Below are 16,724 nucleotides of genomic sequence, written 5' to 3'. Positions count from 1 at the left end.
CACCTATATGAAACGGCCTGGCCCATTTTGTGTCTGTGCTGGATCAGTCAGCAGTGACTAGGCTGGGAGAGCTTTTGGGGAAATGGCACTGTTTTCAGACGTTGAATTCAGGGCTTTGAGGCCCAGGTCTAAGAGATGGCCCTCCTGGCATTTGGGAGAGCCTCGTGGGGCTTTTTCCAAGCCCTGCCTTTCTGAGCAACCGAGAAGGAAAGTCCGTCAGTTGTTATCAAGATGTGGCTCACGTTCTTCAGCTCCTTGCGCCTCTGTTCACTGCTGTGTAACAGCTCCTTGCTGTGGGAGGAGATGGGGCTTTTCCCCAAGGCCTCTGCAGGAGGAAAAAAAGTTCTTTAAATAAAGGAAAGGTGTCCTTTTTCAACAATGGCAAAAGAAAATGAATAATGATATTTCAGGACTTTGTAGATAGTGGTTTTGATACAATTTTCAGTGTTGTTTTGAAATGACATGCCGTATACATGAAATAGAGGAGCGTTATTTATTAAGAACTTCAGGAGGAGTAAAGTGATCCTTCCTTAAATTGGTACTTCTCTAACTGTTGAAGTGAAGTGATCCTGTTGCCGTAGAAAGAAATCTAGTACTTGAAATGGCTAAGGAATAACATGTCCTAAATTGTCCAGGGAAGGCTGGACATTTCTCTGGAGTCAGTGTTCTGGGTATTTGGGGATTACAAGCTCATTTATTTCTCACAACAGCGTGAGGAGGAAATTGAGGCACAGAGCGGTGATGGCAGATGGCGAGGAAGTGTTGGAGCCGGGGATTAATCCTGGCAGTCTTGATCCAGAGTCCACATTCCTTCTACTTGTAGGGTTGTTGTTGAGTAAAAAGTCATCTCTGTAAGATGGCCATCAGAATTCCTGTCACACATGCCACGCTCAGCAAATGTTAATTGTTATCCACTTCAACTTCAGCATCGGCACGGGGACAGTTAGTATTTAAATGGGTGCAAGGAGAATGGATGTGGAGCCAGCTGTTTGATTTTGGACCTCAGTATCCTTATCTTTAAAATGGGAATGGCATTAATCACTAAGCCTCTTGCTTTGGGATTGTGTGAACCCTGAGTGTCTGACCTTGGAACCGATGACTTATTCTTGCTGAGCATCCTTGTGCTAGTCTGCAGAGTGTGGATGATTACACTTCCGTTCTCCGATTAGTACGTGGATTAAGAGAAGTGCCCAGTAAGTCCTAAATTCACAATAAATGAGGCCTGTTCTGCTTCTTTCAATAAGTGGCCAGTGTAAAATATCCGCAATACTAGAAACTCTTACTGAGAGCCAAACTGAAACGGCACCTCATTGCTTGACCGTCGTTTGCTTTACTGGGATGGACACTTAAAAATCTTAGCAGAACCTGTATGTGTGTGTCTAGCATGTTTTTTGGCCTTAACAGGAACTAAAAGAATTGTACTGATTTATTTCCATTTGCATGTTTTTCCTTATGAGCCAACTGCATTTTTTTAAAGGTCAAATAATAAAACTTTTAGGAAAAAAAATTGATGTTTTTATAACCTTTGAGTAAGAAACTAAGGTATTTTATAAACAAAACATTAAAAGAATTTACTAAAAAGTACAAATAGGACTACATAAAAATTAAGAACCTTTTTTTCCTCAAAAGATAATCGTAAAGAGAATGGAAGAGGAGATTCACTACATCTGTGAAAGGCCTCATACCTGGAATATGTAAAGAGCACCTACAAATCAATGACGAAGGATGAGGAGTGAGGAGAACAGAGCCAACCCAATAGAAAAAAATGGACAAAAACATGAATAGGCGCTTCTCAAAAGACACTATTCCACATGGCCAGTAACCATAAGAAAAAGTGCCCAGTTTCGTTAAGTCCTCAAGGAAATGCCAGTTAAAGCTGCCTTGCCCTATTAAACAGTATCTCACCAGAGTGCCTAAAAAGGAAAAATAAGTACAAGTCGGGGTGAGGATAAAGGGGAGCCAGAGCACCCCTATGCTGCTGGCAGGAGTGGGAACAGGCACAGCCTCTTTGGCCCGCTGTTCAGTAATACCCACCGACGCTAACCTAGGTCCGGGTCCAGTGATTCTACGCGATGGTACCTACCCGACAGAAACGTGGACCTGTATTCACCCGAAGGTACAGTGTTCAGAGCAGTGATCTTCCTAATAACCAAAAAGAGGAACAAATCCAGTGGCCATCAATAATAATGTGGGTTGGAAATAACCGGGGTGTTCATACCGTGGAGCAGCTATGAAAGTGAACAGACAGCAGCCCCCAGTCGTGGATGAACCTCACACACGTTTTGTCCAGAGTTGCACGCTGTGCGGTTTCATTAATGCTGAGTTAGGAACCTGCGGAAGCTCCTGGAAGATGGTGGAGGCCAGGACGGTGTTTCTCCTTGGCAGGCGGTGGTGGAAGTGACGCGGAGCTGGAGGGCTTCTGGGCTTCTCGTCATGTCAGGAGCACGAGCCCTGCATACTTTTGGTGTGTGTACCATTTTGTGCTGCAAAATAAAAAGTTTACATTTAAAACTCAGTTGGTTATATTTTAGCTTATGTATTTTTTATTGTGCTTTAGATGAAGGCTTACAGAGCAAATCAGTTTCTCATTACACAATTAATATACATATTGTTTTGTGACATTGCTTGCCAACCTCACAACTTGTCAACACTCTCCCCTCCTTGACCTTGGGTTCCCCATTTCCACCTGTGCAGCTTTTCTGTCCCTTCCTGCCTTCTCGTCCTTGCCCCGGGCTGGTGTGCCCGTTCAGTTCCGTGTGTGGGGTTGACCTGTGTGTATTATTGTTTGTTTTACGGGCCTGTCTGATCTTTGGTTGAAGGATGAACCTCAGGAGTCATTTTAATTCTGAGTTAAAAAGGTGTCCAGGGACTGTACTCTCAGGGCTCCCCCAGTCTGTCAGGCCAGTAAGTCTGGTCTTTCTTTGTGAGTTAGAATTTGGTTGTGCGTTTTTCTCCAGCCCTGCCGGGTATCCTCTACTGCGTCCCCTGTCGGAGCAGTCGGTCGTGGTGGCCGGGCGCCGTCTGGTTGCGCTGGACTCAAGCTGGTGGAGGCCGTGCTGGCTTCGGCCCGTGGGTCCTGGGACCAGTCGTGTGTCTTACTCTGTAAATCGTATTTCAGAGTGACTGGCAGTGCTGTAGTCACAATACTGTAATTGCAGATGATGAATTGAAAAAATGACTTATTTCTAATTGTTCTATTTTGTAAATTATTTTTTAGATATGAATTGAGAATTCGTTATTTGCCAAAAGGATTTCTAAACCAGTTTACTGAAGATAAGCCAACTTTGAATTTCTTCTATCAACAGGTATAGGAGGGTGCTTTAATATACTTCTTTGTTGTATCTTTGAATACTATTTATTACGTGTTTGGATTTTAGAATTAGAAATTCATTAACTTGGACTTTAAAGACTTTGTAAACTTTTGTGTGCTTGGACAAATCTTAAGAGAGAATTACTTTATGTGGAGACAGTAAGTTCTAAGGGACACAGCCATTGTCTTCACTGTAATTCAAGTACTATTGTCACTCTTGAATAGCAACAAATTCGTCATATATAGAATTGATGGTCAGAGCCAACCATACCCATATAACCTGTAGCAGTGTACATGATAAAGCAAAAATTGACTTTTTGCACTAAGAATAGCTTGCTTTTTGCCCCTTAAGGTATTAGTTAGGCAGTAAGTGTAGGTGGCATAAGGAACCAACAAACACAATTTTACAACTAAATAAATGTTACTGATTAGTGTTAATGAAGAATACCCAAAAAACATGACCTGCGAATATCGAAGAGACATTTGTGCATACAATTTTGCCATTAAATGTACTTGATAAATTTTTGTTTTAATAAGATTAATATTCTACTCTGGGCCAGGGAAGCAGAAATTAATGACATAGTGCTTTCCTTGCAAGTCCTCCTGTGAGCGGTTACTTTGTGTTCAGCCCTGTGCCAGTAGGAGACACAAGCCATGTTGAGCGTGCATGCGTGGGAAGGGTCTGCTAACCCCAGGTAGATTTAGAGTCACGTGTCTTTGCAGCTGTGTCTCCTTCGGTAGAGAGGAGAGGGGTGCTTTCTTGGCAAGAACTCAGGAGAGAGAAAGCATGGTGCATTTAACTCTGCGCTAAGATGGTTTGAGAAGAAACTGATGAGAAAGATAGGGACCGTGTCATGTAAATAAAGGACTTGGGGTTTTGTCCTGTAAAGCACTGGGAGCCATTTAAAGAATTTAACTAGTGAATACCTTGGTCAGAAATGTGTTGTTTAATAAGACCACCCAGACGGGCTGTCATTTAGAAGGCTCATCAACAATTCAGGCAAGAGATTAGAAAGACATAATGTATAAGAGCTTGGTGGTAAGTATAATTTAGGTGAATGGATTTGACAGAACTCAGATTGAACTAAAATGGGGCATGAAGATAAGGAAGAAAAGGCCTATTGCATAAGTCTAGGCATTCAAATGTGAGGAAGGAGAAATGGTAGATTAGATGGATAAGGAAGAAGATGAAAAGGTCAGTTGTGTTCCTTCCCTCTGTGAGATAAGGATGGATATTCTGCTGAGAAGATCCAGCCTGTTAGAGCAGGAAGCTGTCAGGGTCTGTTTTCTCCTTGTCTGTGAGATAGAAGTCACCTAGGAAATATAAGGTATCACATGGGCGACTCGTGAAAAGTTTTGAAGGTTTACAATAATACCGAATTGAATGGAAGAGGGAGTTAGGTTTGGCAAGATGGAAAGAGAGAAGGCATGTTCAGATCCCAGGTTACAAAACGCTTCCCGTATGTTCGTACATCTTACCCTTTAGAAATCCAGTGGGTGTCTTATTTTGGTGACTCCTCTTTTATTACGTATTTACATCGTATTTTTCTCTCTTGAATGGGTTCTGTATCAGTATTCACATCATTTCTTTGAAAAATCTTCCCACTGAGGAAATATACAGCTACTTTAGTGACATTGATTTCCAGAATGCGTAATACAGGCCTAAATAGCTCACAGTTAGTCCTTTTTATAATTTCTAGGCTAACCTAAAACTCAGCAACATTTTTGTTCCTTTCACACTGTTACTAGGTTGTTCTAGTTTTTCTTTTTTCCTTTTGGAAGACTTTGTTTTCTAGCTATACAATTGAAAGTTGGTGCTGCACATGCCAGTGTACCCCCGGTTTTCTTTTATTAACAGGGTATACCTTGTTGCAGTCTGTATAATTGAGTTGAGTCATCTCTATAAAGCCCAAGAGGAAAACGAAGTGTAAGGCGAGGCTTCTCTCAACGGGGTATATTGAGTTGCAGTGAACACTTTTGTGTGCCTTGTGCTTTGAGCAGCACTGTGACTTGACCTACCCCGCTAGCTTTGGTCTTCTCGTCTACTAAAATTTGCAAATGTACCCATCCCGTAGGAACAGGGTGTTGATTAAATGGGATGAAATTGCCTGCCATGTAAGTGCCCAGTAATTTCTTGAATTTCAGCCTGTACACATTTGGAGGCTTTTGAGGCCTCGCCGTTTACCATTTGCGTGTCATAACTCAGGGTTAGCTGCTCATTACGATAAGGCCATATCTCACCTTCTCCTTCCTGTGTGCTCCTGTATGAACCTCCAGCTTCTCCACCTCGCCCTCTTCGTCCATCCATTTCTACAGCCTCTCTTCTTACATATTTTAAAGTTGTTAAATAATACAGCACGTTTTTAGGAAGTCCAGAAAATCTTTTTAAACTGTCACTTAAAATACCTTTATCTTGATAATTACTTCATTTTGTGTGCTTTTATACTATTTTGCCAAATACAAAATTTTTTTCCAAAAATGCAAGTGTAGTCACCGTAAAGGCCCTTTCCCACATCGGTGGCCGGTTTCACCGCTTATGCATGCCAAGTGGCTCGGACTCAAGTGACGGAGTGGGGGCAGGTAAGGGTAGCACTCCGACTCATAACAGAAACCCTGGTAGCGTAGTGGTTAAGCACTACTGCTGCTAACCAAGAGGTCGGCAGTTCGAATCCACCAGGTGCACCTTGGAAACCCCGTGGGGCAGTTCTACTCTGTCCTATAGGGTCACTGTGAGTCGAAATCAATTCCACGGCAATGAGGTTTTTTTTTAAGGGTCGCGCTAAGCCAAAAAGGAGAGGGGAGGAAGACGGAAGATACCATGGTTTGTCAGAACTAATGAACTGGCAGCGTTTGAAGAGCCTTAGATAAGCTCATATCGCCCAGATTTTGTTAGGTGGTGCCATATGGCACTGCCATCCTGTAAGTAAAGAACAGTCAGGTATTGGCATTGTCTTATGGTTTGACCTAATTTATTCTAAAGACATGACAAGATTCACGCAAATATGTATGTACAAGGGTGCTCGTGAGCATTATAGTAACAAAAAAGAACTCGGAAGACTGTATGTTTCTGTCAGTAGAGGCTGCTGACTCCCCCATCCGTTGTGAACAGCGAGGCACAGCTATGGTCGTGACCAGGGGCGGGGCTACAGGAAGTGCTGCTGTTGAAAGAGCAGGCTTTTTTTTTTATATAAAACATTCGTGGGAAAATATATATATATATTTATATTTACTCTGATCTAGCAAGACAGCTGTAAAAACAGTGTAATTTCTCACTGCTGGTTTGGCAAAAATCGTTATATATTTGACTTCTGGTGATGGAGAAGGTCTCAGTGCAGAATCTGTTCTGGAACGTGCCAGGAAATGCCGGGACTGTCGCAGGTGTCCCGTGTGTCGTTCTCTGCAGGCAGTACCCAACCTGGGAACCAGGAAATCCCGGGACTGTCGCAGGTGTCCCGTGTGTCGATCTGTGCAGGCAGTACCCAACCTGGGAACCAGGAAATCCCGGGACTGTCGCAGGTGTCCCGTGTGTCGTTCTCTGCAGGCAGTACCCAACCTGGGAACCAGGAAATCCCAGGACTGTCGCAGGTGTCCCGTGTGTCGATCTGTGCAGGCAGTACCCAACCTGGGAACCAGGAAATGCCGGGACTGTCGCAGGTGTCCCGTGTGTCGTTCTCTGCAGGCAGTACCCAACCTGGGAACCAGGAAATCCCGGGACTGTCGCAGGTGTCCCGTGTGTCGTTCTCTGCAGGCAGTACCCAACCTGGGAACCAGGAAATCCCGGGACTGTCGCAGGTGTCCCGTTTGTCGATCTGTGCAGGCAGTACCCAACCTGGGAACCAGGAAATGCCGGGACTGTCGCAGGTGTCCCGTGTGTCGATCTGTGCAGGCAGTACCCAACCTGGGAACCAGGAAATGCCGGGACTGTCGCAGGTGTCCCGTGTGTCGTTCTCTGCAGGCAGTACCCAACCTGGGAACCAGGAAATCCCGGGACTGTCGCAGGTGTCCCGTGTGTCGTTCTCTGCAGGCAGTACCCAACCTGGGAACCAGGAAATCCCGGGACTGTCGCAGGTGTCCCGTTTGTCGATCTGTGCAGGCAGTACCCAACCTGGGAACCAGGAAATGCCGGGACTGTCGCAGGTGTCCCGTGTGTCGATCTGTGCAGGCAGTACCCAACCTGGGAACCAGGAAATGCCGGGACTGTCGCAGGTGTCCCGTGTGTCGTTCTCTGCAGGCAGTACCCAACCTGGGAACCAGGAAATCCCGGGACTGTCGCAGGTGTCCCGTTTGTCGATCTGTGCAGGCAGTACCCAACCTGGGAACCAGGAAATGCCGGGACTGTCGCAGGTGTCCCGTGTGTCGATCTGTGCAGGCAGTACCCAACCTGGGAACCAGGAAATCCCGGGACTGTCGCAGGTGTCCCGTGTGTCGTTCTCTGCAGGCAGTACCCAACCTGGGAGCAAGTTTAATTCCAAAGTTGGAAAATGAGTTAGAAATTCAGAACTTTCTCCTCTTTAAACACACAAAAAAGGGTATAAATTACTAGCCCTTTAGGTATTTTTAGCCGAAATGTATTTAACTAAGAATGCAGCTGAAATACAGTATGGAAATTTTCACTGAATTCTGAGATAAGTGAATCACTATATAAAGGCCTCAGGTTTTGATGGCACCAATTCTTTAATTTTTTTATTAAAATAAAAATTTATAGAATCTTTACTATGTGATGCAAACATAGAACGTATACGTATTTGCACACAAATATTTTCACTGAATTTTGCACTGCAGCAGTTGATTTTGGGGGCTCACCAGAACAACCCAAACTTCCATCAGGGTATAGAACATGACCGTCACCCCAGAAAGCTTCCTCCCGACCCTTGCCGGTCAGTCCTCGCTCCCAGCCCCACATAGCCCTGGTTTTTATTCTTCCCGTTGTAGCTTGGTTTCGCCTGTTTTAGAAAAGCCTCTTATAAACGGGCTCATACGGTGTGTGTTCTGTGTGAGGCTAATGTCAGCAGCACAATGCATTTGAGATTTCAGTAATCTGTCTCTTTTTACTGCTGAGTAGTGTTCTGTTACATGAATACATCACGTCCTCCTGTTGATAGACACCTGGGCCGTTTCTAGTTGTTTACTCTAACTGTGAATATAGTGGCTATAAACATTCTTTAGCAAGTATCTTTGTGAGTATCATTTCCCTTGGGTGAATAACTGGAAATGGAATTGCTGGGTCATAGGGTAGGCATAGATTTTGTTCTATAAGAAAGTGCTTGCCCTTTTTCCAGAATGGTTACACTGTTTTACGTTCCCCCTAGTAATGTGTGAGAGTTGAAGTTGCTCCCCGTTCTACTCAACGTTTGCTGTTGTCTGTCTTTACCTTTAGCCATAGTTCTAGTGGGCGTGTGGTGGCATCACCTGGTGGTTCTCATTTGCATCTCCCTCATGACCAGCTGAGATGGCTGGGCACTTACTCCTGTGGGTACTGAGCATTAGTGTACCTTCTTTTGGGAAAGGTCTGCTTAAATCTTTGTGTCCGTTTTGTGTTATTAAGTTGTAGGAGTTCTTTACATATCCCGAGTACCTGTCCTTTATCGGGTTATGTTTGATGGATATTTTCTCCCAGCCTATGGCTTGCATGTTTATTTTCTTAACTGGCCTCAGTGCTTTTAATCCAGAAAATGGGGCAGGGTCATTGTGATTTTTCAGTGAAATTACATGCCAGGGCACCTGGAAATGCCTCGCACATGACGAACTGTTAGCTGTTATTATCTCTTTTGCAAGAATCAATGATTTTAATGATTTGGTTCTTTTGTCAGGGTAGAAATAAAAGAATTAAGTGTAGATTATCCCTGCCAACACTCTCATTATCTCCTCATTCCCTGAAAAAGAGGAAGGGAGGAAAGGAAGGGGGAGAAAAAAACTAAAAACAACTTATAAACTAACTTAACTTTATTATCCCTTTATGTGAAATTTCATCCAGGCCCACTCTTCACTGTGCCCCTGGCTTAGGATGGGGTCATAAAGAAAGCAACCTGTCGGTGGGCTGGTTTGTGTTGGCACGTTAGGTTGCTGGCTGCCAATGATTGTTTCAGATGTACATAGTTTGACTAGAAGCTGTCCTAAATGTGACCACCAATGCCATAAATCTCAAGTGATTCACTGAATGCTTTTGACCCATTTTAGGATTTTCTGAAAGATACTAATCAGTGCACTCTAAAAATAAACTCAAATCTTGTTAAAACGCTATTCATTGTAGAGCAGGAGTCTGTAAGAGTCATTTTTGATGATAAAACTAAGAGCTCATTAGAAAGCAAGAAAAGTGTGTAATTCCCTAAGTGGGCTTTTTTCTTTACCGTATCACATTTTATTCCTCTTTCCCTTAATTTTCATTTGTTAAAGTTGTTAGTGTTTGATTGGCAGCCTTTGACAAATGGTGGTGGCCGTTATTTGAAGGATTATGTTTGTTTTGTCAGGAAGTTGATATTACTAATTAAATGTGTATTGACGGTGCTGAATCCGTATAGAAACCTTTTGGTGTTGGAATCTTCATCTTTTAAGAAGCCTGGGTTTGAAACGAAGGTGCAATCATTGTTTACTCCTACAATTATTTTAAGGTTTTAGGTGAGTATATCCATCCATTGGCTCTTAAAAAAATATTAACTGCAACATAATTAAGGGTTTATTTGACTAAAAGTGTTCCAATAAGAAGTTCAAGAAGATACTGAGTCTAGAACCACAACTATGTGGTGTAGAATTTCAGCTTGCGTGGGGAAATGTGAGGTGCCTAGGCATACTTCTTTCTTGCTGATCAATCTATTTTTAGCCTAATTTTCTATTTTTACATGTTTTCCTTTACGCAGTTGTATTATCTCTATTTTCTTGGCCTTGAGGCTTTCTGCAAGTTAAAACATGTTATGAAATGGCAGCTCTAAGTGGGAAGTTTTAGTTTAAGATCTGACATTTTTAATATGGAAATTACCAGCTGCCCTTTTCCAGAAAAAAGGTAAAATTAAATATACATCTAGGTCGGGCTTATTAGAAGAAATGTTTTCTCTCCTTTTTAAATAGATTTAATGTACGTTTCTTCTCGTTTTTTCACTTTTATATGTTTTTGGTAATTTAAGTAGAAACACCTATGGTTAATGAGGACTTAGCTAAACTCTGTCATATATACACTGTCCAACCCATATTTCTCGATCATCCTTCTGTGTAAAAGATTTGAGAAATAGGAAGGCAGGAATGGTCATTTTCTCATAGTTTCTGATCCCTCCAGGTATCTTTTGATGGCCTTTAGTCCACTCCAAGGCCTTTGCCAGACTCTTTTCCAGAAACACATGGGGTCAGGGTCCCCATGACCACCCTCAGGCTCAACGATTTGTTGGAAGGATTTACAGGACTCAGTTGCTGTATTTAAGGTTATGGTTTACAATAGTAAGAAAATACAGAGTAAAATCAGCAAAGGGAGAAGGTGTGTGGGGCGGAGCCTGGGGGAAACCAGGCCCATGTGTCCAGGGATCCTCTCCCAGTGGAGTCATATGGGACGTGCTCAATTCCCCCAGAAACCATGTGTGACAACATGTGCCAGGTGTCACCAACCAGGGGAGTTCGCCCGAGCCTGGGTGTTCAGCGATTTATTGGGCGTCATTCACATAGGCATAACAGCATTTACATGTCCCATCTCAGCTATTCAAGCTCCAGACCCCAGAGAGAAAGCAGATGTTTGCCATAAATGACATTGCTAGCATAATTATCTGATGAAAACAGTACTGTGTGGCCCAAGGCTTCAGGTCTGCAAAAACCCCCTTATCTGACAGAAAGTTTCAAGAGTTCAGTTTCCCTGAGTGGCTGAGAGCCATCCCTAAAAACAGGCCTCTTTCAGGATGTGAGGGGTTTGAACAGCCACACCTGCGGAGTTCACCCTTTCCTGCACAGCCCTTTGTCAGGCACCCTTTTCTTCCCTGGGCCTAGGTAACTGCCACTCACTCTTCAACTCTTAGCTTAGGTGGCCCTTTCTTTGTAAGCCTTCCACAGCACCTGTACGTTTCCCACCTGGCATATAAGCATCGTGTTGTGTCTGTCATCAACTCTTGTGCCCTCCAGTAGCGTGTGCGTTTAGTGACAACAAACATCAAGTCTGTCTTCCTCACCACTGTGTCCCCAGCACCGTAAGATACGCGCTTCAGAGGCCTGATTCTTTCTTTTGAATGACTTATTGGTGAGAATAAACTTACTGGTGCTAATGCCCTGATGTTCAAAAAATTTTGATGAGAGTTATTACAAGACGTCAAGAAGATTTCCAAGAAATAAAGGAACTATGCCTTTGGAGTTTGATAAATCAGATTTTTATATATATACGTACTTTATATCAAATCTTTTAAAAATTATTATGCAGCTGTGATTCTTCAGTTACATTGAGTATAATTTGTGGTTACTTTTCTGTGATAAATGGACCAGACGAGCCAGCGGAAACACGTATTGTCATACAGGTTGTCTGGCTTCAGTGTCCGCCCTCTGCAGCCTGTCCTCAACATAACAGTAATTCTTTCAGATGAAGGTGTACCCACCGTTGCCTCCCTGGGTGAGGTGGTGCTACTCTGACCTCTCATTCGGCTTCCTTGCTCTTCTCTAACAAGCCAGGTGTGCTCCACTTCAGGCGCCTTCATACCACCTCAGCCCCATCCTCTTTCTACTTGCTACCAAGGACTTTTGAGTCTAGTTGGTAAGTTTATGTAGCTCCCCCGGGGCTGCAGCTCTTCCCAGGTGCCCAGGGGCTCACCCTTTGCCGATTCCTCCTCCTTCCTGGTTTTGGCTCAGGTGCCACTTTCTCAGTGAGGCCTTTCATGCGTGCTTGTTTTCGGTTGGAACATTCCCTTTTTTTTCTCCATAGAGCTTATCACCACCTGATACCCCACCCTCACCCCCACATGGTTTTACTCACTACCGTGTCCTGGCACATGGCCAGTATTCAGTAGATGTTTATGGAATAAATCAGCGAATAACTTTCAGCACTATGTCAAATGACATACTGAATTGTGAAAAAGTGTATGACTTGTTAAGATAGCATGATGCTTAATATGTATATTTATGTGTATTTTTATAGCTTAGGTACACAGGAGAAAAATTGAGAAGTTAGTTTTAGTTGGGAAGTGCCATTGAATTCCTTCTCTGTAGATCAGGAACTGCACTCCGCCATCTGGCAAAGACTCAAGGAAGGGTGTTTTATGGTGGAGCAAACTGAGGCTCTGAGAGTCGAGTTACTTGCCTCGGGCTACCCAGCGAAGTGGTTACATACTCGGTCCGTTTCCCGTGTCTGTCCTCAGCCCCACACTTTCTACTTGCTACCAAGGACTTTTGAGTCTAGTTGGTAAATTTATGTAGCTGACAAAATATTTAGAGGAGACCAAAATAAAACACAAAATCTCATGTGGCAGCCAAAGCCCTGAGTTGGTGTGTGTCCTAAATTGTGGAGAATATGAGCAGTTTTATATTCAAACCTGTGTTTAATTCTGTTGTCCAGTAAGATGAAAACAACTCATGAATATAAGCGTAGTAGGAAGTCCAAATACATACCCTTTTTTAGTGGGAAATTGACATCGACATGGAAACAAATTAATTTTTTTTTTTAATCTCTCAGAGGTCTTGAAAGGATCTTGCAAACTTCCTGGGCCTGGAGTTAAGAAACAGTAGTAATTTATGGTATAAAAAGAGACTAGAACACACTGGCAGTGGTAGCTGAACCAGCAGGTGCACGAGAAGCCACTGTTAGACACGGGGGGTGCGACGGTGAACACATGGGGTCCCTGCTCCTCGGTAATCTTCATTCCAGTAGAGAGTTGGCCACATCTGTATATAACGCGTCTATACTAGGAAAGCGTTCCCAAGAAGATGGAGGTACAAAAGGAAGCCTCCGTTTTAGGGGTTGACAGTATTAACTGGTTTGTGAACCCTAGCTTTAGCGCTTGCTGTCTGGCCTCGGGTAAACTAACTTTACCTATGTTTATTTGTAAAATAGGAGTAATAAAACCTACCTGCAGGAGTCATGGTAAAGGTTAGAAATCACGTGTATAAAATACTTAGTGCAGTAACTGGCTCCTTGAGTAGCAGGTAGTTCCTCTGCTAGCGCTGTCCTCCTTCTTCTGAGACTTCCCCGGTGGCTGTGAAGTAGGAATAGAACAATACCCAACTCACACGTGATGAGAGGAGAATCTGAGATATTACATACAATCTGCTTGACACTGAGCTTGAGTGCGTACAGTGTAAACGCTTGATAAAATTTTTTTATTACACCAGTGAAAGCAGTTAATTCTTCCGGGAGTTAGTCGGGGAAGACAGGCAGTAAAGAAATGTTTTCTACAAGAAAAGAACACTGGCTCTTGAAGAAAAATGCCCGAGCGTTCACTGGGCATTCACGGTGGGCTCTGACAGCACCATATCTGGAGTGTTGGTGATAGGGAGAGGTGTCAGGTTCCCTGGGGACTGCTCCTCCAGAGCTTCAGGTGAGGGAACGATGAGATGAGTCAGTGTGTTGTGATGGTTTCCTCCATCTTGAATCAGTGCGTTTTGGAGAATACATTGATTGCTATGACTGGACTGCAAGCTTGTGGTTATACCATCTCTGAGTACCAAGAGTAATAGATTGAAGCTATAGCAAAGCAACTTTTAGAACTTTTAAGTCAGGTTCATGAATAGTGCATTTTCCATAAAGGTTGTTAAATTATAATTTTTCTTTTTTTTCATTTGGACAGTTAATATAAATTTGGTTTTCATGAATGAAATACAGTATTTGGTTACTTTTTCCCACCTGTGAACAGTGTTCAGAAGTTACAGTAATTAGTCTTCAAGGCAAGTTTATAATCATACATTTACCTCGACATATAGTTGATACTCTGCGGTGGTTTCTGTGAAGTCCACACCAGACCGTCAACTAAGATGGCGTTGAACGTTACAGCCAGAACAACTGTGGTGTTTCTCTGTCACATACAAATACATATCTTGAGTTATCTTTTCTGCATTTAGTTCAGTAGTAAGCCTACTTACGCTGCAGACTTTTTGTTTGCATTTCATCTTTGAAAATGTCTTCACCCTGATACGAACTGCTAAATACTGGTAGCCGTCCAGGAACGTCCGATTTTAACTGAGCGGATTCATTGCTTGGAAGGCATTTGTAAATTCCTTTAGGCGCTTCTCTTGGTGCTTGCCTTTTAGCACACCACTACCTGCAGGTTAATCACTTCCAGTTGATGGCCAGGTGGAAGCGTCTCAATTGCACAGTTCAGTGGATTTAGAAATACATAAATTTTCTTTGCACTTGCACAGAGGTCTGAAAAAAGGTCAGGAAACATACCTGCTGCGAATTTGCATGGGAATGGCGCTCCTGCTTCCGTGTTAACTTTTGAGGAGGGGGAGGCCTGTAAAGCAGCTTAGTAGTACTTGTGATTCAGACTGTGTTGTTTCACAGTGTCCTGTGTACCTGGTTCTAGATCATATGTTTATTATGACCAGCTCTCCTTAACGATGTTAAAGAGAACGTGTTACTCCTTTCCTTCCGTGACTCATTTTTATATCACCAGCACCTACATAATTATTGACACAATGTGTATAGAGCATGTAAAAGGCACCCAGTAAACTTTATCAAGTGAATGACGCCAAAATGCATTCTTTTAACAGAGCATTGTTTTCCCATTCCTTTATATTGTAGGTGAAGAGCGATTATATGTTAGAGATAGCTGATCAAGTGGACCAGGAAATTGCTTTGAAGTTGGGCTGTCTAGAAATACGGTAAGGTGGCAACTAGATTTTGAGGTATTTATCCATCAGTGTTCACTGGTTTTGAAAATTATCCAGGTGTTACCCTTTTCCACGTAAAGATTATCAGTAAAGTACTGGATCAAATTTGAGTAAAAAATTGAGCAGATTATAAATAATGTTGACATCGCTAATTCTGGAAATCTTAGAATCTTTTAAAATGAGTTTGAATTGAATTTAAAATTGAGTGATTTCTGAGAGAGCAAGTATCTCAGTGTCTAAGGCCGTGCTCCCCAGTGCGGCCTTCTGTGAGGGCAGAGATGTTCTGAGCCTGCCCGGTTCCACATTCACCGCTAGCCTGGGGGAAATGCGGCTACTGCCTTTAATTCAGATTTAAACTTAGATGTGAGCTGCGGTACCACACTGAACACATGGGTCTAAGGGAAGTGGAAATCTGAGAATGTGTTTATTTCTGATTACACTTCTCACCATTTGTCATCTGTTACCTGTATGTCATCATTTTAAATTTTGACTTAAAAAAAAAAGCTCTACTTTCATCAGATGAGGAATCCCTGGTGGCATAATGGTTAAGTGCCACGGCTGCTAACCAAAAGGTTGGCAGTTCGAATCCACCAGGCGCACTTTGGAACCTCTTTGGGGCAGTTCTGCTCTGTCCTATAGGGTCACTATGAGTCGGAATTGACTTGACAGCGTTGGGTTTTGGGTTCATCAGATAAAATTTTAATTAAAATTTACCTTGGGCTGCTAGTTTAAGATGAGTTGATTAGGTAAAATTTGATCGTGTATCACTCAAAACAGTGATAGTTCTCCCCAAAGATAACTATTTTTTATCCTGCAGGAGGCTGTTAAATAACAGTTCCTGTCAGGACCCAAAGGATAGCAAGCATCTTCTTCAGCCTTTCATTAAAGTTTGTTTTTTAGCTGTAATTCTGTATTCCAGTGACAAAACTCATGTCTTACTGGTCCCTTTATGTTCCTGCTTCCTCTCCTCGCCTTCTTCACAGTTTCAGCTTAGGGAGCATGTACCCTTCTCTCCTACTACAAATGGAACTACCAAGGGAACCTTAAAGCATTGGACCCCCTTGAGTGGTAGTTGTACCACTCTTGGTCCTTAACCACTTTTTCCCTCCTTCCCACTCTGGCCTCCCTCCTGTTATGTTTTATTCCCTTCCCTTCCCGCTTTCTCGTCCTCCGTCCTTCCCCCCCGCTTCTTTCCTCCCTTCTTTCCTCTTTGCCCCTTCCCTTCATTTTATTGCTTGGCGTCACTGATTAAAGTTTTAGAATCTAATGGGAAAACTTGAAAAACTAGTCCCCCTCCAAAAACAAAGTCAGTTGATTATACAGTCTGCTATAAAATCATGTCAGGATTTGTAGTATCAGCACATCAGAAGTAGCTTAAGTCTAATCTTGTCCTTTTGTGAGATATTTGACAACACAGTCATGTCCATTAATGTCGGGTTTTGTATAGAAAGGACTTGGTTCCAGTACAACCTGAAACTGCTTGATTGGGCAGTTTGAAATAAGGAGGTGAGATTCAGATGTAAACCTTAAGGACGGTTGGGTGGGCAGCACGTATCATGGGGTCCTTACTCTGCAGGAGCCTGACACCTCTTGTCGCATGTACTGGTGGCTGACTTCATCTCATGTCAGTAGG

At 43.0% G+C, this 16,724-nt stretch overlaps 1 protein-coding gene across 8 annotated transcripts in view; it reads left to right on the top strand.

Annotated features, from left to right (window-relative positions):
- PTK2 (protein tyrosine kinase 2) overlaps window positions 1–16,724 on the top strand; it is a 252,340-nt gene that overhangs the window by 104,085 nt on the left and 131,531 nt on the right. For all 8 annotated transcript variants that reach the window (XM_064268126.1, XM_064268121.1, XM_064268124.1 and 5 more), the window contains 2 exons: window positions 3,218–3,305; window positions 15,003–15,082. In XM_064268126.1, the coding sequence (XP_064124196.1) occupies window positions 3,218–3,305; window positions 15,003–15,082 (168 nt within the window). The remainder of the gene's footprint in view (window positions 1–3,217; window positions 3,306–15,002; window positions 15,083–16,724) is intronic.

This window comes from Loxodonta africana, chromosome 14, assembly GCF_030014295.1.
Source record: "Loxodonta africana isolate mLoxAfr1 chromosome 14, mLoxAfr1.hap2, whole genome shotgun sequence".
In the NCBI taxonomy this organism is placed as follows: domain Eukaryota; kingdom Metazoa; phylum Chordata; class Mammalia; order Proboscidea; family Elephantidae; genus Loxodonta; species Loxodonta africana.
The sequence above is the reverse complement of the archived record's forward strand: the minus strand, read 5'-3'. Positions and strand labels throughout refer to the sequence as shown.